The sequence below is a fragment of the Dendrobates tinctorius genome, unplaced genomic scaffold, assembly GCF_039654945.1.
Source record: "Dendrobates tinctorius isolate UK_male_01 unplaced genomic scaffold, ASM3965494v1 ptg000187l, whole genome shotgun sequence".
In the NCBI taxonomy this organism is placed as follows: Eukaryota; Metazoa; Chordata; class Amphibia; order Anura; family Dendrobatidae; genus Dendrobates; species Dendrobates tinctorius.
The window spans coordinates 2,964,311-2,986,743 of NW_027361854.1; the positions used below are offsets into that span (position 1 = coordinate 2,964,311).

Genomic DNA, 22,433 nt, shown 5'->3' on the forward strand with positions numbered 1-22,433 from the left:
CTTCAGGAACCGACCCCGCCGCGACAGGGGCCTCCCCGCTACCGGACTGGGAACGGGGCGGCCCTGGACTCCTCTTCCATCTCCGGTAAGCTGCTGCCGCTGCTTTTAGTTCCACGGGTCACCCGTCAAGGACAGGAACCCAACTGGGGGCGGAGGAGAGGTGCCGCCTTTTTATCTGTAGGTTCCTGTCCTTGATGGGCGGACCCCCACTCCGTGGTGCTGTCATGGGTGAGAGAGAAACACTTCTAATAAAGGCAGGAAGAATAAAGTAAAGTCAATTAAAAATTTTGGTAACAGTCACGTACAGTTGTCAAATAGCATCTTGGTTCACTAACACTAAACAAAATGAACAATATTGCTGCATCTCAGTTACATCATATTTCATCACAGCCTGCCTAGTTGATTAATGGAAGCCAAACCTTTTACAGGTCCTTTTATAGGACTTACCTTCTTTGTGACAGGTGAAACACTGAGACCAAATCTCTGAGCTCTTTCTTTCAGCTTATCCATGTTTACCTAGATGAAATTAACTATACATTATGCCAGATACAATATCAGACCGAATAGTAAATAGTAAAATAGCACTTGGAAATTAAAACCTTCCAGTAAATACTTTGATTTCCACATTAATGTGTGTGTGAGGCATGTAGTATTTGTACTGTTTTACACTCCATGATTTCATCTTCTGACAGAAGTGTGAAGTGACATCAGCAGAAATGAGTAACACCAAAATCACTACAAACTTGGAGGAGACATGGAGAAAAATATATAGACTCATAGCAATGTTAAATTTTTCTTAAAAAAAAAAAAAAAAAAAATCAGGTTGAAAACTGAAGCCTACCGTGGTTTTTGCTCCTGTGATCTGACCTAAAAAGGACCATGGATAAAGTTAGCAAAAATATGAAAAAATACGCCAAATTTCTAGGAGGGTATAGTCTTATACAATTTTCTTCCTTATGATCATGGTACTAAAAGTCTGTTGTAAATCACCCACCTGTCTGCTCAGTAGCTGTAAGGCCAAACCTTAAAATAGAAAATAAAAAAAAAAAACATCAGGAACGTTGACATTCATGCAAAATTGAGTTTTCAGCCAAATATCCTTAAACTTATGGAAAAATAAATTCCCCAAAAAAAAATATACATATTTACCGCATGGCCCGGGCTGCCTTCTTACTGTCTGCACTGGCGGGAACACTGAACCTCTCCGCTCTTTTCTGAAGTTTCTGTAATAATAGTAATAATAATAATAATAATAATAATAATAATAATAATTACTAATACTTTATATAGCGCCAACATATTCCGCAGCGCTTTACAGTTTAACAGTTTCAAAGACACAAGTCATAAGTAACTACATTAACAATACAATAATTAAAGCAAAATAAGAAGACCCTGCTCGTGAGAGCTTACAATCTACAATGAGGTGGGGGAGATACAAAGTACAAGTGTGTATTTACAATGGCGTATTTACAATGAAGGTCCAGCCATCTTGAGGGAATGAAGGATGGATGGAGATAGTGAATGGGCTACACACGCACACTTACACTTAGAATGATTTTGATCAGTGAACGTGATAGGCCGCTGTGAACAAATGTGCTTTGAGGGAGCGCCTAAAACTATGCAAATTGTGGATAGTCCTAATTTCTTGGGGTAGAGCATTCCAGAGGATTGGCGCAGCGCGGGAGAAGTCTTGGAGTCGGGAGTGGGAGGTACGGATGAGTGCAGAGGTTAGTCGAAAGTCGACTGCAGAGCGTAGCAGTCGGTTAGGCCGATAGACAGAAATGAGGGAGGAGATGTAGGGGGGGTGCTGCACTGTGGAGAGCTTTGTGGGTGAGAACCAGGGCTGTGGAGTCGGTCAGCCAAACCTGCGACTCCGACTCCTCAATTTCCCTTACACCGACTCCGACTCCAACTCAGACTCCACGACTCCGACTCCCACACATATTGCTTATATTTAAGTGAAAAATTTATTGTAGTACAATGTGAACCTCAGACATTTAATCATTTTTATGATCCAATAATCAAGATATTTAGATAGAACAGAATATATATTGGTGTACTACCCGGTTTTCATTCTTTTTGGTACAGATACGATATGGATAAATGGATAGACAGATATGGATAAATGGATAAATAGAGAAGATTGTGAGCCCTCGCGGGCAGGGTCCTCTCTCCTCCTGTACCAGTTATGACTTGTATTGTTTAAGATTATTGTACTTGTTTTTATGTATACCCCCCTCACATGTAAAGCGCCATGGAATAAATGGCGCTATAACAATAAATAATAATAATAATAGAGAAGATTTCTAATCTGCTTTTGCTATTGAAAACATTATCTATGAGATCAAAAACCTTTCAGGTGATGCGGTTTTTTAAAAAGATGATCAGCTTTTGCAGCTGAAAAACGTATCCTCAAAAAACACAGGAAAAACGCTGTGTGTGAATGTAGCCTTAGATCAGGAATAGAACAGTCATTTACAGGACATTTCATAACTTTCCCAAACTCCTATGAAAAAATATTCAGCACATCGTGGAGTCGGAGTCGGTCCATTTTATACCGACTCCAACTCCGACTCCACCAAAATGAGCACCGACTCCGACTCCAACTCCACGACTCCGACTCCACAGCCCTGGTGAGAACAAGTAGTTTGAATTGGATCCTATAATGAATGGGCAGCCAATGTAAGGACTGGCGAAGAGCAGACACGTCCAAGTACCGATTAGCCAGATAGATGACCCTGGCTGCTGCATTAAGTATGGACTGGAGATGGGATAGTCGAGTAACGGGGAGGCCAATTAACAGAACGTTGCAGTAATCCAGGCGGGAGTGGATCAATGCTACAGTGAGGGTTTTTGTTGTTTCCATGGTGAGAAAAGGGCGGATTCTAGAGATGTTCTTTAGGTGTAAGCGGCAAGAGCGGGCAAGAGAGATTGTATATGGGATGTGAAGGAGAGATTGGTGTTAAACATAACACCCAGACCGCGCACCTGCTGCCGGGGTGTTATTATAGTGCCACCTACGGAGAGGGAAAGGTCAGATTTTGGGAGGTTAGTAGACGGCGGGAGCAGAAGAAGCTCAGTTTTGGAGAGGTTGAGTTTCAGATAGAGAGCGGCCATGATGTTGGAGACTGTGGAAAGACAGTCACTGGCGTTCTGTAGTACAGCGGGGGTAAGGTCGGGGAATGACGTACACAGTTGTGTGTCATCAGCAGAAAGATGGTACTGAAAGCCAAATCTGCTGATAGTTTGTCCAATTGGGGCCGTGTAGAGAGAGAAGAGAAGGGGGCCAAGGAATGAGCCCTGAGGTACCCCGACAGCGAGAGGAAGAGGAGATGACGTGGATGCAGAGAACAAAACACTGAAGGAGCGGTCAGAAAGATAGGAAGAGAACCAGGAGAGAGCAGTGTCCTTAATGCCTAGTGACTGGAGCCTAGAGAGTAGGAGATGGTGGTCAACAGTGTCGAAAGCTGCAGATAGGTCAAGAAGAGTGAGCAGAGAGTGGTCACCGTTACGTTTTGCTGTCAGAAAGTCATTGGTCACTTTGATGAGTGCCGATTCAGTCGAATGTAGGGGGCGGAAGCCGGACTGTGAAGGGTCTAGGAGGGAGTGAGTGGAGAGGTAACGGGTAAGGCGGGAGTAAATTAGGCGCTCCAAAAGTTTGGAGATGAAGGGGAGATTGGAGATTGGTCTGTAGTGCATGTGGTCGGACGAGGGGAAGAGAGGAGTCTGGAGACTTCTTCTTCTGTGATGGGATCAAATGTGTAAAGTGAGCCAGCATCACGAAACAATCACTGACCTCAGGGAGACCAGTCAAAGAAAACACTGCGGCAGCCGGCAAAGGCGCTCAATCACAGTGAAATCCTAGGTGCATTGCTCCCTGGGAAATACGAATATGCAAATTCCGCTACTAGGGGACGGAAGAGCCTGATGGTGTGTACCTGAAAAGGAAGGGAATGAGAGTGCCAACTGGGGGAATGACCTGGAAAGTGCATTGTGGGGACAGGAGTATGCCGACTCCACCAGCATGTCTGTTTGTGTGTCTCGTGGAATGAGAGATTTGTAAGCAACCATAGGAAATGGCAGCAGGAGAGACAGTGTCAGAATCCTGAATACAGGTTTCAGTGAGGGCCAACAGATTAAGAGAGTTGTTCAGAAAGTAGTTGTGCAGGAAAGGAAGCTTGTTACAAACAGACCGTGGATTCTAGAGGGCACAATTTAAAGAAGGAGATGAGGGAGTGCCAATAATATTAACAAAATTATTATGGTTTGGATATGAGGTAGGGTAGGGGTTGAGGGATGGTGGACCAGGGTTGGGGGAGATGTCCCCTGCAATCAGTAGGAGTAGGAAGATAAAGAGCAAATAGTTGTTGGATTTGCAAGTAGTTTTTTTCTGCGATGTGTTGGGGCAAGATGGGCTGAGGTTTCTCAGGAAGGTGAGGAGTGCCTGGGAGCTGTACATGGGGGAGGGAAGTATAGAGGGGCTGATGTGTATGAGTCTTGATGGAGGAGGGATGGGGCGGTGAATGTGGATGGCAAGGGAGCACAGGAGGATAGAAATAAAGCACATGGCTAAAGGGGAGAGCAAAGTGAGGGTTACCTGATTCCTGCCCTGATTAACTGCCATGTATAACTGTCATTTTCTTGATGCTTAGCTTCTGTGATGCTTTGATTATGGGATGCCTGCGTGCACCCCTCACTGCGTGCTTCCCCTTAGGAACTACTACATATATAGGCCACACTACAAGGTCAGGAGAAAGGGATTGTGGGAGCTGGTTTGGTATAATTTGGCAGCTGGGGCCAGCACACCAGGGGGTGGTTAGATGATCAAAAGCAGGAGACCAGGCTCCATCTATTTGCTATAGCACCTTACACCTGATAATATCTAGATCAGTCACGGATATAAAACAGTAAGTATTAAATACAGTGCAACAAATGAATTATACCAAAGCTTTAGCAGGCATATTAAAATATGTCGCAAAATGGTAAAGCAGCAGAAGAAAGACAGCAAGCTGAAGTATGGGGATGTACCATTTGGATATATTGCAGCAGAAATTACAGCAAGCAGATGTGGGGAGTTCTACCATTCAGGCTGCTTGCTAACAGTGAATGGAGTGAATACATGCAGGGTGGATCAGTTGATTTACCATTTAGATATATTGCAGCAGAAATGACAGCCAGCAGAGTAGAAATAAGAATTTTTTTTGTGTTTCAAACTGCATTAATTAACAGAACAGTATGGCAATAATCTACCCAATACCCCACACAGGGGAAACTAAACAAATTTACAGAATAACGTGATTGGATAAAAGGAAAAGCATGACGACGATTAATCATACAACAGCAAAATAAAGAGAGGAAAAGGGCTGGAACTCTAGTGCCACCTATTGGAAGTAGCAATCCTAAAAGTCAATCTCGACCCTTTAACTAGTCTTGCCACATGACACGAGCAGAGGCAATGTGCCTATTTAATTTCTCAGAGGAGCACTGCAAGGCCTATAAGTCTCCTTACTCTAGCATGTCAATCTTCACAGGTACAAACGTTACTCCATTAGAACTCAAAGCAAAATATGGAAATTCATCACCTACCCCAGCATTAGATGGTTGCATAGCAGCTTTCAGAGCCAGAACCAGTGCAAGACAGGGAATGAGATCAGCGAGCCAAGTATGGCTAAAACCATTGTAACTTTATTTCTTCAAATTAAAGGGAATCTGTCATCATGAAAAAGCAGTCCAATTTGCGGGCACCGTGTTATAGATTAGGGGAGCAAACTAGATTAATATAGCTTTGTTAGAGAAGACTCAGTATACCCTGTATTTTAATCCTCTGTGCTTTCCAGGATTTATGGTCAGGTGGGCAGTCCTATCAGTGACTGATAGCTATCTCGATGCGCATTTATACAAAGAAAGCTGTCAGTCACTGATAGGACCGCCTACTGGACTAAAAAGCCAAGAAAGAGCATAGGATTAAAAACAAAGGTTATACTGAATCTTTTCTCACAAAACTATATATCAATCTACTCAGTTCCCGACTGTATAACATGCTGCCTGCAGACTGGACTGCATTTTTATGGCGAGATTAACTTTAAAAAGCATAATCAACAAATGGTAAACAGCTTGCTTTATCACAGACCAATTGTGGCCCGTACGCCGTTCACTTTTTCTTAAACATATTATGTTTAACTCGTCTATAGCAAAGGGCCATAATTAACCCAAACAACGTGAGGAACTTTGCCACCTTTTCAGTTATATTATGGCACCATCTTTACTTTGATGTCCTGGTTTCCACACCCATTCCATTTAGGGGTTGCACATAGGAGAGCACTTACCATGTCAGCAATGAACAGGGTTTGCAGACTGGTTTATTGCATGTGCATCACTGACATGTGCTGACACAGCAATCACCCTCTGGTGTAAAGGACGATGCTGAAGTGGAACTGCCATGACAGCAGTAGGGGGGCAGAAACCAGCACATCAGTATATTAATAATTGCCATTATACGTCATATACAATGAAGCCAAACATTCTTGTCCCGCTTGAAAACGCCTTTAAGTTTTATCCTTTTTGACTAAAGGGCCTGTCACACTAAAAGATATCGCTACCAATATCGCTATAACTTGTGACGTTATAGCGATATTGCTAGCGATATTGCTGTGTCTGATACTAACCTACAACCCGCTCCCCCGCTGCTTATCGCTGACCGCGCGAGAACAGGCTGGACTGTTTCTCGTTGTCAGCTTCCTGCGGCGCTTCCTGCTGTAACGACGAGTGACGCGTGGAGCCGGGCAGGAGGACGCAGGATCGCCTGGTGTGACAGGTAAGTAGCGACCCCCGACCCCTGCGATGTCGCTGGTGAGATCTGCCTGTGTGGCAGCTCACTAGCGACCACTTAGCGATGCACCAGCGATCCTGACCGCGTCATATCGCTGGTCGGGATCGCTGGTACATCGCTAAGTGTGACAGTACCTTAAAAGAAGGGAACAAGAGCATGACCCACTGTCAGGAATAAAATGGGACACAGAGTAAACAATTAAATGAAATAGAAGTTGTTCAATGTATCAAAAGCATATTAATCATTAAAATGGAAAAAAAAAAAACAAGCAAAACAAAGATATACAATAAACTATAAAACCTTCTAATATCAGAAAGTGATAAATAATGTTCTGGATAGTATAGGAATGATATTAAATATTTCTTACATCAGCTTGAGAAACGGAACTAATAATTTTCACCAACTTCTTCTCGGATTCTATTCTGTGTAAAAAAAAAGGACATAACATTGCGATTTACAGATCACTTGGTTTGTACATCAGAGGTATGACAATCAACAGAAAGTGCAGTAGCTCCTAAGGCCTCTTTCACACTTCAGTTGTTTGACGTCAAATTCGGCCGTTTTTAGAAAAAAGCGGATCTGCCATATTTTTGGCGGATCCGTTTTTTTTTTTCCCCATAGACTTGCATTGGCGGCGGATTTTAACTGATGGTCGTCTGTTGCATCCGTTTTTTGACGGATCAGTTTGAATTTTAGCGTTCGGCGTCTGGAGTAGACGGACAAAGGAACGTTTTTTTTCAGCGGCGGAACCGCTATTTTAAACTGCGCATGCCCGGAACATCTTGCCTTTCATGCATTTTAACCCTAAACGCCGTTCTGGCAGAGGCGAAGACCTCTGTTCCTTTAAATTTCATGCACTTAGCGGCTGCAGCGGATCCGGTGCTTCCGTTTTTTGCAAAGCGGAAACGGATCCGTTATTTCACACTTTGATGGTTTGCAACTGACGTCAAACAACTGAAGTGTGAAACAGGCCTAAGGTAGTCATCACCGTAAGACTAGCATGGGGATTTCCAACGCATGACGCAGATTGTACATACACGTTGCACTGACATTATCGGTTGTAATATTCCGCTCATACACGTTCAGGTCATCAATTTCTTGGAAAAGCAAACCTTAGATTCCTGGTTATCTGACGTAGCCCCTCTTAACAAGACACAGACTAAATAAATGACTATGAAGCCATTATGTATGTACATACATGTGTTTAATAGAGATCATCCTCCTAAGTTTTGAGGTGGGTGGTATCGGGGGGTGCTATCAGCATTTAGATTCCACCTGTTCTTAAAGTGAAAGCAGTGATCTGATTGTTCGTTGTGGATAACCATCCTTTTCCCTTTCTTACTAGTTTTCATAGAGAAGCTGCATTGTGTTTCCAAGAGGAAACATGTTTAATGGGCAATAACTCTATTTATAGTCCAGGGATGAAAGCATCACACTTGTCCCAATGGCGATGGCACAAGATCGTTTTTTTTTTCCTTCTAGGAAGTTCCCATGCTTTAAAGGGAAAAGAAAGTCAAGTGGTGTCAGGCCTTAAAAAAGCCTTCTCCCATAAAGTGTGGATCTTAAGAGCCCCATAAAAACAGAGGTGCTCGTTCAGGGGGAACCATGCAATGCTTTTGTTCCCAAATCCTGGAAGAGGTTTTCCCATAGGGCAGTAAAAGGTTTAACAGCTTTCACAGGAAGCACAGTGGGGTCAGAGGACAGGACGTGCCATTCCACACACCCCAGAGAAGTCAATCCTTGCTGTATATTTTAGGGCTCATCAAAAGGCATAAACATGCAATTTTCTTTACATCCCTGCTTTTGTAACATTAGGTCACTCCAAACAACTTGACAATGAGACCACCATGTATGCCTTTTAAGACCACCTTATACAGAAAGATGTGTTGGCCATCATTTTCTGAACTTAATGTCACCTGCAGAAAGCTGGAAGTGTCAATGCCTAGAGAGTAAAAATGCCAGAGAATGAAAGTAGCATTAACGTTCTTGCTAGGGTTAGGACAGCTCCCATCACTCCTCCAATACAAGCCTAGTATCGGAGAAATCTAAAAACTTGATTAACATATTCAATAATATCAAACATGTTTTTTTTATAATAATTATTTTCCCAACATCAACCTAATGGAAATAATAAATGCACCAGAAATGGGACACTGATTAAGTGAAGTTAGTTAACAGGAAAGCAGCGGTGGCACGGTATAGAGTCTAGACAAGCCTTAAAAATGCTAATCGCAAGGAGCGACATTTTATCTTTCCATGGAACCATGGAAGCAAATGGTACATGAGACTGTGGGGACAGAGACTCTCTCTGCCCCTGGGGGTAGTTACACTTTTGATGATGTGGAGACCTATGGCCACATAGGAAAAGCTGCAATTTATTCAGAACTTTTGCTTAATCCAAACAAGTCTGGTGTGGAGAAGAACAAAAGTCAGGTGTCTAATGCTAAAATGTATTGTCCTCAGGTTTTACTTACACTCACTATAGTAACCAAGTCATATATACTTCTCATATTCCCTTTTACAAGTTTCTTTGCTATTTGGACTTTTGATTTTAATTTCAGATCCCCATTATATAGCCATATTATCTGCACACATTTGAATTAAAGTTCCAGGTTCTTTGATATCTGAAGGGCTGAAATAAAGAACGTACAGATGAGGTATAGAGTTTTATTGAGGACAGCTCATTAAAAAGAGTGAGCAAATACTGCCACCTGCTGGAGATCGGGAAGAGGAGCAATACCCAGGCTCAGGTAGGAATTGTACATTGCAATCCACAAAAGCCTATGCATAGATCTAGTGCTCAGTTAGGAAACAAGAGCAGTTGTAACTTTGTAATATGAAAAAGCATTTCATCTCAAACTTTTTTTTTTTTTTTAAAAAGTGAACCCAATTACAGCAAAGTAAAGCATGTCTCTGCTGTAGCCAATTGCAGCCAGGATGGAAATATATGTTCTGCATACAAAGAACTATTGGAAAATTGTATTATGAATTTTGTTTCTAAGTGCCCGGATTCATTTTACAATGAATGAGCATCTATGTTAGCGAGATTGGAGAGGATGTAGTCCTTCACCCAGGAGCATGACATTTCTTTACTAGTGGGGCAATAGCTAGCCTAGAGGACATGAGTGTAGCACTAGGGGAATTGCTGAATACAGCACTGTGCTCACAATTACCAAGGGGAGCTCGATGCAGGTAGGTTTATGCCTCTAGTCTTCGTAATGGGGAAAAAGAAGAAATGTTGATAGCACTGCAAAGTAGACATTTTTTTAAGTGGATAATTAAAATTATTGTGGTTAATTACCGCAATTCTCGGTCTTGATCCCATGCTGGGCATGGAGCGATGTAATAGTAACAATGCTAAGGTGCAAGGCCCGGAAGCAATCGTATGCGGGTCCTATCCTAGTTGATAAAGGCCGGAGCATGACATTCTGTTTGGCATATCAGCTGCATTTACAGTCATTTTTTTAGCCCATTCGTATGTATTGTACACTACACTATTTTCAGAAATCAAAGCTGGCAGTCTGCTGTGTGGGCCATGCTGTAATGTTCTTCTATAGAATTAGTGGCAGAAGCCAACCAAAAACATCTGCCCGTGCCTTGTCAGAGGCTCCAATATATATTGATCTGACATCGTACCAGTGATCGCATGGTTTCCCAGAGAGGCCCTGTCACCAGACTTGTCAGCCAGCCACTTTCTCAACGAGAACAAAGGAGCGCTCCGCCGAACTAGCGTTCCTGTGTATGGGAAGATGGCAGAGGTGACTGTCGGCCAAAAGAAAGGCCGAACCACTGTTTGTCTGACAGCGATCTAATTTGTATGGTGGCCTTTAGACCTGATGAGTCTGAGGCACTGGCTCTAAAAATATCCATGTAAAAACGATTATATAGTCAAATTAAAATGAGCATTTGATCATTAGAGGTAGACTGTCACCCAGTTTCTTTCTACACTATCTGATAAACGGGATGCAGGGGCAGAGACCTCGATTCCAGCGATGTGCCACTTGCTGGGCTTCTTTAAGCAGCTTTGACAAAATCCCTGTTTTATCCTTTGCAGATCCTACCATTTCTCTGAATGCTGAGGTCTGTATAACCCTATCCCACACCACTGGATTGGCAGCTTTCTGTGTACACAGTGCATAGGCAGAAAGCTGCCAATCAGTGGTGGGGCGGGGTTATACAGGGCTCCTGAATATGCTTGACTACCTGGCAGTAGGTTTACTAGTCCCCTAATGATAATCTTATGCTGACGAAACAGCATTTTTTTTCAAAACTATAGCAAGAAGCCCAGTAAGAGGCAAATTGCTGGAAACGAGGTATCTGTCTCTATATTTTGCTGTTCTCAGAATAGGGGGTCAAAAACCTGGTGCCGGGTTCCCTTTAAACACTTGTTGATATATTTGGTAGCTTGTTCTCCAAGGTGCCAAATGTTCTATTCTCTGATATACAAACTTATACGTGAACTTATGTGTAAAAAAAAAAAAAAAAAAACGGCAGAAATCCGGCACGCTCAGGTGGATGGAAAATTGGAAAATAAGCAAAAACACATCATTTCAGAAAAAGTTAACGTCATCGAGCACATGGAAAGGAAAGCAATTCTGACCCATCCAATATGAGCTCTTAGTCGCAGCATAGCTAGAGTTTCCTAAGTAACACATATATACATGTAACAAACCAATGAAACCACCATGAAGAGAAATGAGGGAAAGGAAATGAGGTGAGACGTTAACTCTTACAGGAACAGGGCAAATTATGACATTCTAATATAGAGAAATTCTAATATAAAATAAGATTATGAGAGTCATAAGTGTTTATATATAACCCAAAAGAGATATGGAAACCTATAACTAAAAATAAAGAATACAATGGTGAAAAACACATCCCAGCTAACAGTGCAGAAACAGACCTTGTTTTCTATTTAATCCTAAGGAACTCTGGTATCCATTTTAAAATCCAGTATGCCTCCCTGCTGATCAATTGCAGCAATGATTACCACCTCAAATTGGAGGGTTCACGCTTTCAATCCCTTGCATGGAAAATCTTGAGGGATCAGACTTATGAATCTATGTAAAATTAAATGAAATGGCAGATACCTCACGTGTTTGCTTCCAATCTCTAATGACGTCTAATTCGGATTTTAACCCATTACTTGCCAAATTAGTGATTTTCATTTTTTTTTTTAAATGACAGATTTTTAATGATTTGGGTCCTAATGAATTAGAAACATAATTTGCCAAATTTTTACAAGTACGGATTTTTCAGAAAAGGGCGTCCCAATTTTGGGACATTGGCACAAAGTGATAGCAAAAACTCAGAAAAGATAGAACTTATTCAACTATATTTTTTTAAATTTTTTGCTTACAAACTATTATGCAAACAATAAGTTTATGCACTTTTTTTTTTTCAAAATATTATATTACAAAATTCTCCAAATACCTCAGGGGAATGGAATACAGCAAAACACTTAGCATGAAGGGGAACATCACACCGTTTGCAAATTCTGGTTGTTTTTTTCTTACATAAAGCACACCTTCTTTGTGTAGCAATTGGCTCTATCAAATGATTACCAGGATCAAATCTGGCGTCATCACAAACTCGGCCACCTAATAGTTTACTCCGTTGAGGGCCACATCGCTTTGGGGTTGATTGTGTGCTTTTGCTTAGATAGGCCAATGCAATCTTCCTCCTTACACTTAGCAGTGGCACACTTTCTTCTGGATTTGCCTTTTGATATGCCCTCCAGGTGTTGACAACGGCAATGTCTATCATTTGAGTGAAATGGGGCCACCACCACCACTTTTTGGAACGGATTCTGACACGGCACAGGGAGATTTGTTTGTCCAATAAATCAACTCCCCCCATGTGGGAATTATATTCCTGAACCATCAGCAGCATTGAGATTTGGACATGTTTTTTCTGTTTTTGAGAGTACCTACGAGCTGTTGACAAAGGCTCTATTGTGCTGAAGTTCGTGCCAAACCTGACAACCTTATTATCCTTCCATATCACCACAAGAATGTTATTTGCTTTATCAAACCGGAAATCACAAAATCCTCTTTTTCAATCTCCTTGCTTGGCATAAGAGGACACTGTTTTGTGCGATTTTCTCTCATAGTGCCAGTAGCTTGGATGTTTTTGTTTTTCAGCATCACCAGAGCATCAATACTTGTAAAGAAAATGTCAAAAAATAACTTGTAACTGAATGACTGGGAATTAGGAATTACATTTGTAAGTTGTGAAGTTACTTTCAAGCCTAACGGTCCTTCCTCTTTGTCAGACTTACCACAGTATGGCACAAATTTGTAGAGGTAGCCATTGGAACTGCACAGACACCAAATTTTGTAGCCGAATTTTATTGGCTTACCTCACATGTACATTTTTGTAGGGTGTTTGCCATAGTAGCGGACCATCATTTCATCTAAGGAAAGTTCCTGTTGGAATACACCAAATTTCAGGAATTCTTTCCCCAGGACTTCAAAGAATAAACTAACTTTGTACATCTTGTCAGACTTGTCAATTTTAGAATTGTCATTTAGGTGTATATATTTTTTTAATTTCCCTAAAACGGTTCTTTGACATTGCTTTGTACACCAATGGAACGCCCACATCTTGAGCTTGTTCCCAGTACATGTCCTCTTGGGGGAGATAATGATATCCAGACAGTAATAATATGCCTAAGAAAACTTGTAATTCTTCCTCGCTGAAGGAAAAGGAGGGTTTATTTTTTTGGTTTGCATATAGCATGCTTTGGGTCAAAATAATATCCATATCATAGGAAAAAAACTCTTCAAATACTTCAACTTCATTTTTATTTTCTAAAAGGTCACAAATGTTGCTTATTTCGGACGTATCCTGGTCCGCACTGCTTTAATATGTTGGTTGACATTTTTTCCATTTTGGAGTTGCTGCACATTGTAATATTTCTGTTGAATTTTTTTTTTTTTCTTGCTCACAACTGGTTTTGAAGTTTGATTCCTTGGTCGTTTTCTGCTACTGGTACTTGAAGTTCCTGCTGAGGCGGATGGTAAATTCACAGTTGATGCCACCTTAGGAGCCTCTTCAATTTCTGTTGAAGTGTGCAATACCTCCAAAGTTCCTGCTACATCATTCAGTTCATGAGCAAGAAGCTCATTTTCCTGAAAATCTTCCTCATCATTTGCCTCATCAGAGTCAGGGGGCACAATCACTACTTCAACATCAGAAACTTCCTCTTCTTGGTCATCTAATTCCTCAAGATAACCTAGTATTTAATCAACACTCATTCATCCTAGTATTTAATCACACTCTTAATTTTGTGACCAAGATGAGCAGAGACCACTCCTCTCTGCTTCACACCTGACTGCACTTAGTTGTACATATATTGCATAGCCCAACTCTGCATAGACTTCAGTCTGCAGTGTGATTCCTATAAGTGTGTTCTAGAAGTGTGAAGAAAAATTTTAGAATTAAAACCAGAATTGGAACTGAAGGTAACTGTACACAGTCACTGTAAATGTTTCTATTTGTTTTCACTTTCACCCCAATAATCCTTCACTTTCTGCTAATTCCCCTAATCCCTACTCCTAGTAAGGAACTGTTCATCTCTTCTTCAATTCTCCCCATCCACCTCACCTCCTCCTCAAAACTGTTCCTTAACATACAATCCTCTGTCTCCAAACACAGACAGCCCCCTCATTCCCTCTCCTGCTCCCACCTGCTAACACTTTCTCTGCTCCTTCTCACGGCTGGCGATATCTCTCCAAATCCTGGTCCTCCTCACCACATTCCCACAGTCATTTCTACCTCCCATCCACGCTCTATCACAACCTTCCGTAACCACTCCAACCTTATACCCATTCACCCAGCCCCCGCTTCCCCAGTCCCACTAACAGGAGCTCTGTGGAACGCTCGCTCTGTCTGCAACAAGCTTTCCTACATCCATGATCTTTTTGTTACTACCAAACATTCCTTCCTCGTCATCACCGAAACCTGGCTCACCCCTTCTGACACAGCCTCTCCTGCTGCACTTTCATATGGTGGCTTCCACCTTTCTCACACCCCTCGCCCCAGCAGCAAACATGGCGGAGGAGTTGGTTTTCTCCTGTCAGATACCTGCTCCTTCACCCCAATCCCACTGCCACCCTCTGTTACCCTCCCTTCCTTTGAGGTGCACTCTGTGCGCATCTACTCCCCCTCCAACTGGCTGTCATCTACCGCCCCCCAGGGCCAGCCACCACCTTCTTTGACCACTTCATTTTCTTTCTGCGGACATCCCTACTATCATCAAGGGCGACTTCAACATCCCCATTGACACTTCCCTCTCAGCTTCCACTAAACTTCTATCTCTCACTTCCTCCTTCAGCCTCACTCAATGGTCTTCTACAGCCACCCACAAAGATGGCCACACACTGGACCTCATCTTCACCCGCCTCTGCTCAATATCTAACCTCTCTAACTCACCTCTTCCTCTCTCTGACCACAACCTTCTCACATTCTCTTCCCTCTACACTCCATGTCTACAATCCCCACCCCACAAACTTTCACACCCTCGCAGAAATCCCTCCTCCCTCTCACAGATATAAGTTCCTTACACAATGCGGATGACGCTGCTGCTCTATATAACACCACAATAGCTGTAGCTCTGGAATCTGCTGCCACACTTACACATACCAAAGCTCGCAAAATCAACAGACGGCCCTGGCACACCAGCCTGACCAAAGAACTGAGGCGAGCTTCCAGGGCTGCTGAGCGCAGATGGAAAAGATCCCACTCCAACGAGCACTTCATCGCATTCAAACAGTCCCTCACTACTTTCAAGACCACACTCGCCACAGCTAAACAAACCTACTTCTCATCTCTCATATCCTCCCTGTCTCACAACCCTAGACAGTTATTCAACACCTTCAATTCTCTCCTCCGTCCCCCAGCACCTCCTCCCTCCCCACTCATCTCAGCTGAAGACTTTGTCTCATTTTTCAAGCAGAAGCTTGATAACATCAGAGACAGTTTTGGTCAACAACCCCCAGAGCCCCTCCTACCGACTTCCCAGCCCTCCACCTCCAAAACCAACTTCTCCACCATTACAGAAGATTGACTCTCCACTCTACTCTCAAGATCACATCTCACCACTTGTGCACTTGACCAGATCCCTTCCCACTTCATCCCAAACCTCACCACAGTCTTCATCCCAACCCTAACCCATCTCTTCAACCTATCACTAACAACTGGTGTTTTCCCCTCAAGCTTTAAACATGCCTCCATCACACCTATCCTCAAAAAGCCCTCTCTTGACCCATCCTCTGTATCTAGCTATCACCCTATATCATTTCTCCCCTATGCCTCCAAGCTACTGGAACAACACGTCTACCTTGAACTGTCCTCCCATCTCTCTTCTTGCTCCCTCTTCGACCGCTTACAATCTGGCTTCCGGTCACACCACTCCACTGAAACTGCCCTTACTAAGGTCACCAATGACCTCTTAACAGCCAAGAGCAAGCGACACTACTCTGTCCTCCTCCTCCTGAACCTGTCGGCTGCCTTTGACACAGTGGACCATTCGCTATTATTACAGACCCTCTCATCCCTTGGCATCACAGACTTGGCCCTATCCTGGATCTCATCATACCTAACAGACCGGACATTCAGCGTCTCCCACTCACACACCACCTCTTCACCTCGCCCCCTATCTGTCGGAGTCCCACAAGGTTCAGTCCTAGGACCCCTGCTCTTCTCCATTTACACCTTTGGCCTGGGACAGCTCATAGAAGCTCATGGATTTCAGTATCATCTCTATGCTGATGACACACAGATCTACATCTCTGGACCAGATATCACCTCCCTACTAACCAGAATCCCTCAATGTCTGTCCACTATTTCATCCTTCTTCTCTGCTAGATTTCTGAAACTTAACATGGACAAAACAGAATTCATCATCTTTCCCCCATCTCACGTGACACCCCCCCAACAAACCTATCCATTACAGTAAATGGCTGCCCACTCTCCCCAGTCCCACAAGCTCGCTGCCTCGGGGTAATCCTTGACGCTGATCTCTCCTTCAAACCACATATCCAAGCCCTTTCCACTTCCTGCCGAATTCAGCTCAAAAATATTTCACGAATCCGTTCATTCCTCAACCAAAAATCTGCAAAAACCCTAGTCCATGCCCTCATAATCTCTCGCCTTGACTACTGCAACCTCCTGCTCTGTGGCCTCCCCTCGAACACTCTCGCACCCCTCTAATCTATTCTAAACACTGCTGCCCGACTAATCCTCCTGTCCCCCCGCTATTCCCCAGCTTCTCCCCTCTGTCAATCCCTTCACTGGCTCCCCATTGCCCAGAGACTCCAGTACAAAACCCTAACCATGACATACAAAGCCATCCACAACCTGTCTCCTCCATACATCTGTGACCTCGTCTCCCGGTTCTTTCCTGCACGCAACCTCCGATCCTCACAAGATCTCCTTCTCTACTCCCCTCTTATCTCCTCTTCCCACAATCGCATACAAGATTTCTCTCGCGCATCACCCCTACTCTGGAACGCTCTACCACAACATATCAGACTCTCAACTACCATCGAAACCTTCAAAAAGAGCCTGAAGACCCACCTCTTCCGACAAGCCTATAACTTGCAGTAACCACCGATCGACCAAACCGATGCATGACAAGCTCTACCCTCGCCTACTGTATTTTCACCCATCCCTTGTAGATTGTGAGCCTCTGCGGGCAGGGTCCTCTCTCCTCCTGTACCAGTTATGACTTGTATTGTTTAACATTACTGTACTTGTTTTTATGTATACCCCTCCTTACATGTAAAGCGCCATGGAATAAATGGCGCTATAACCACAAATAATAATAATAACAGTAAGTCCTCTTTTATATCTATATGCCATGTTCTTACTGCTGATACAACAAAAACAAAAATTAGTATAGTAACATTTAGAAAACTATAGATAAAAATATATATTTTAAATATATATATATAAAAATATATTTCACATTTCACTATCCATTCATAAAACAAGCTAAATAAACAATTATGATGAATAAAAACAAAATACCAACCTTATATACTGTGATGTGATCGTAAACAATGTCTGACAAGCCAGCAAGTTACAGGGTCTGTTCTCCTGAGTGTCTCCAGTACAGCTGAGATATCAGGTTTCACAAAGCATATATAGTCAGAAAGGTACTGGGGAAGGGGGTTGGAGGGGTGAGGGATTTCCAGACTATCTGGTAAGAAGGAAGAAATGAAACTAAAAAGACCTCTGCCTGCCATATCAGTTGTAAATGATTTAGGGTTATGTATAAAAACTAGTGAATCAAACAAAAATTTCCATGTAAAAAAACAAAAACATCGAAAATAGTGCATTCTGCCAAAGTCCCAAAAATGGGACGGCAATTTCACTTGAATATAACTCTGGCCTTGGTAAATCTACAACAATGCCATTGCATTATATACCTTCCTTCAAGTATAAACAATAGTTCTAATAACTTTGTGATCACAGAACTGTGATTTTAAATAATTTCAACTTATGATCCTAATTTTGAAAAAACCTCGAAAATAGGTGCTTTGAAAGCGCTCTGGGTGGAAGAATATTCAATTAAAAATGACAATGACATGATTTCCTGTTTTGAAAACATTCATTTTACAAACACAACACAAAAAAATTGGACTTAATTATAAAATCTTAGTTGCTAGAAGCAAAAGATTAGGCGTCCCAAAAAAAGGACATTGGTAGATAATGGGGTTCCAGTAGTACACTCCACATATTGTAACCTGCTAATATGGCAGGATGCCAAATATATAACAAGAGTTGTATTACAATTGATACATCGATTTGTAATATATAATGTATCTGCCATTTAATTTTACATTGATTCATAACGAGATCCCTCAGGATTTTCCATGCAAGGGATTGAAAGAGTGAATCCTCTAATTTGAGGTGGCAATCATCGCAGCAAATGTTCAGTAGGGAGGCACACTAATTTTAAAAAGGATACTAGAGGTCCATTAAGGTAAAATGGAAAAATAAGGTCTGCTTCTACACTATTAGATGGGATGTGTTTTTCACCATTGTATTCTTTAACAGGTCTCCAAATCTCTCTTAGGATTATATTATATATTACACATATACACACACATATACATACATATACATTTTGCGGATTATAAGTCGAACCCCAAATTTTGAGGAGAAAAATAGGAACACTTTTTTTTAATATATAGTGGCTCTTTTTATAATCCATGCGTCTTATTGCTTACGGGAGTGGTGGCTGCAATGAAGCAGAGTCCGAGTGTCGCTGCTGGAGGAGGCAGAGTGGAGCGTTGCTGCAGGCTGGGATGAGGGGGTGTTCCAATGTGCGCCGCTGCAGGTGTTCGGTGGTGTGGTGGTTCTGCCGACATTTTGTGAAAGCCCAGAGCCCCCCGCACTTACATGGTTTACTGTACGGTGGACTCCAGGAAAATGGCTGCCGGGGCATGCGCAGATGGAGATCTCGGCATCAAAATCTCAGGAGCTCAGATGGGATACACATACATACACCTTTGTGCGCAAAAGTTTACATACCCCGGCAGAATTTTTGCTTTCTTGGCCTTTTTTCAGAGAATATGAATAACACCAAAACTTTTTCTCCACTAATGGTTAGTGGTTGGGCGAAGCCATTTATTGTCAAACTACTGTGTTTTCTCTTTTTAAATCATAATGACAACCCGAAACATCCAAAATGACCCTGATCAAAAGTTCACATACCCCATTTCTTAATACCGTGTATTGCCCCCTCTAACATCAATGACAGCTTGAAGTTTTTTGTGGTAGCTGTGGATGAGGTTCGTTATTTTCTCAGATGGTAAAGCTGCCCACTCTTCTTGGCAAAAAACCTCCAGTTCCTGTAAATTCCTGGGCTGTCTAGCATGAACTGTGTGCTTGAGATCTCCCCAGAGTGGCTCAATGATATTGAGGTCGGGAGACTGAGATGGCCACTCCAGAACCTTCACTTTGTTCTGCTGTAGCCAATGACAGGTCGACTTGGCCTTGTGTTTTGGATCATTGTCATGTTGGAACGTACAAGTACGTCCCATGCGCAGCTTCCGGGCTGATGACTGCAAATTTGCCTCCAGTATTTGCTGAAAACATGCTGCATTCATCTTTCCTTCAACTACGACCAAGATTCCTGTGCCTTTGTAGCTCACACATCCCCAAAACATCAGCGATCCGCCTCCGTGATTTACAGTAGGAATGGTGTTCCTTTCATCATAGGTCTTGTTTACCTCTTTCCAAATGTATCGTTTATGGTTGTGGCCAAAAAGTTCAATTTTGGTCTCACCACTCCAAATTACCTCATTCCAGAAGTTTTGAGCCTTTTCTTTGTGCAGTTTTGCATATTGTAGGTGAGATACCTTGTGACATTTGCACAGTAATGGCTTTCTTCTGGCGACTCTACCATGCAGCCCATTTTTATTCAAGTGCCTACTTACTGTGCATCTTGAAAAAGCCACAACGCTAGTTATCAGAGTCCAGTATTTCAGCTGATGTTATTTGTGGGTTTTTCTTTGCATCCCAAACTATTTTCTTGGCAGTTGTGGACAAAATTTTTGTGTCTATCTGACCGTGGTTTTATTTTTACAGAGAACCTGATTTTCCATTTGTTAATCACAGTCTGAAGGCTGCTGACTGACATTATCAAATCCTTGGATATCTTTTTGTATCCCTTTCCTGTTTTATACAGTTTAACTACATTTTCAGGCAGATCCGTTGACAATTCTTTTGCTTTCCCCATGATTCACAATCCAGAAATGTCAGTGGCTGGATGAAAGATGCAAGAGTCTGTCTGGATCCCAGAAACTCACTCAGCTTTTATGCACACACACTGATTACAAGCAAACAATTCACAGGTGAGGATGTTACCTTGAATAGCCATTCAAACCCATTTGTGGCAACTTCTGTGCCTGTTATCAGGCCAAAATCACTAGGGTATCTGAACTTTTCATCAGGGTCATTTGGATATTTTGAGTTGTCATTATGGGAAAAAAAATAAAAAAAAAAACCGAGAAAACACAGCAGTTTAACAATAAATGGCTTCACCCAACCACTAACCATGAGTGGAGAAAAAGTTTAGGTGTGATCATTCATATTCTATGAAAAAAAAAATCAAAAAAGCAAATATAACTAAAAATTATATATATATATATACACACACACACATATACATAGAGAGAGAGATAGATATAGATCTCCATCTGCACATGCACTGAACCCGGCAGCCATTTTCTCAGAGTCCACCACATAGTAAACCATGGAACTGTGGGGGCTTTAGCCTTTCACAAAGTGTTGGCAGAGCCCCCGCAGCAGCGCGCCACACATCCGAACACCCCCTCATCCCAGCCTGCGGCCTGCAGCACCACTCCACTCTTTCCTCTTCCAGCCACGACCCTGCTTCACCGCGGCCAGTAAGATATATCTGCATTATAAGACACACTTATTTCCCAAATAAAAATTTTGGGGAAAAAAAGCGTGTCTTTATAATCAGAAAAATAGGGATTTTTGTGTACTCACCGTAAAATCCTTTTCTCCGAGCGAATCATTGGGGGACAAAGACAGTGGGTGTTATGCTGCTGCCACTAGGAGGACACTAAGTAAACCAGAAAAAAGTTAGCTCCTCCCCTGCAGTATACACCCTCTCGCTGGCTGGAACTTCTCCAGTTCGGTGAAAAAAGTAGGAGCATAAACAGTCAACTATAACTAAGTCAAAGCCTAAGAATGCTACAGTGAGCTAATAGGCTAAACAGGGTGGGTGCTGTGTACCCCAATGATTGGTTCGGAGAAAAGGATTTTACGGTGAGTACAGAAAAATCCCTATTTCTCCTACGCCTCATTTGGGGACAGAGAGACAGTGGGACGTCCTAAAGCAGTCCCTGGGTGGGGAGCACACATCTGCTAATACCCCATGTACCATTGAGGTACTGCCGATTGCGTCTGCCGAGAGCTGCATCCGCAGAGGCCTGAGAATGAATTAAGCAATGTTTGTAAAGGTATGCAGGCAGGACCAAGTCGAAGCCTTGTGGACAGGCCTGAGAATGAATTTGGTAATGTTTTGTAAAAAGTATGCAGACTGGACCAAGTCACAGCCTTGCAGGCCTGTTCTGCCGAGGCCTGGTGTCGAATGGCCGAAGAGGCGCCCACTGACCGGGTAGAGTGCGCCTTAATCCCCGCTGAGACAGGCGCGTTCCTGACAAAGTAGGATTCATGAATCGCCAAGCAAATCCACTTGGCTAGCGTGGTTTTAACGCAGCTAGACCCTTCCTATGCCCCTCTGGAAGCATGAACAGGGCATCTGACTTAAGGAAGGGAGCTGTCCACGAGATATACCGTCTCATCGCCCTAACCACATCCAGGGTGTGGAGGGCTTTCTGAATGTGATGGACTGGCGCCGGACAAAAAGGAAGGCAAAACAATTTTCTCATCGAGATGGAAAGAGGAGATGACCTTGGGCAGGAAGGACAGGGATGTCCTGAGAACTACCTTTTCCTGATGAAAATTCAGGAACGGAGAACGGCAGGACAGGGCTGCCAATTCAGAAACTCGTCTGATTGACGTAATTACCAGTAAAAGACCACCTTCCAAGAGAGGA

The 22,433-nt window shown here is 42.7% G+C and overlaps 1 protein-coding gene across 3 annotated transcripts in view; it reads right to left on the reverse strand.

The window, feature by feature from the left end:
- Positions 1–22,433, reverse strand: part of SARNP (SAP domain containing ribonucleoprotein) — a 156,845-nt gene that overhangs the window by 73,550 nt on the left and 60,862 nt on the right. For all 3 annotated transcript variants that reach the window (XM_073552229.1, XM_073552228.1, XM_073552230.1), the window contains exons 5-9: positions 7,197–7,251; positions 1,150–1,223; positions 995–1,023; positions 842–867; positions 448–516 (exon numbers count right to left, since the gene is read on the reverse strand). In XM_073552229.1, the coding sequence (XP_073408330.1) occupies positions 448–516; positions 842–867; positions 995–1,023; positions 1,150–1,223; positions 7,197–7,251 (253 nt within the window). The remainder of the gene's footprint in view (positions 1–447; positions 517–841; positions 868–994; positions 1,024–1,149; positions 1,224–7,196; positions 7,252–22,433) is intronic.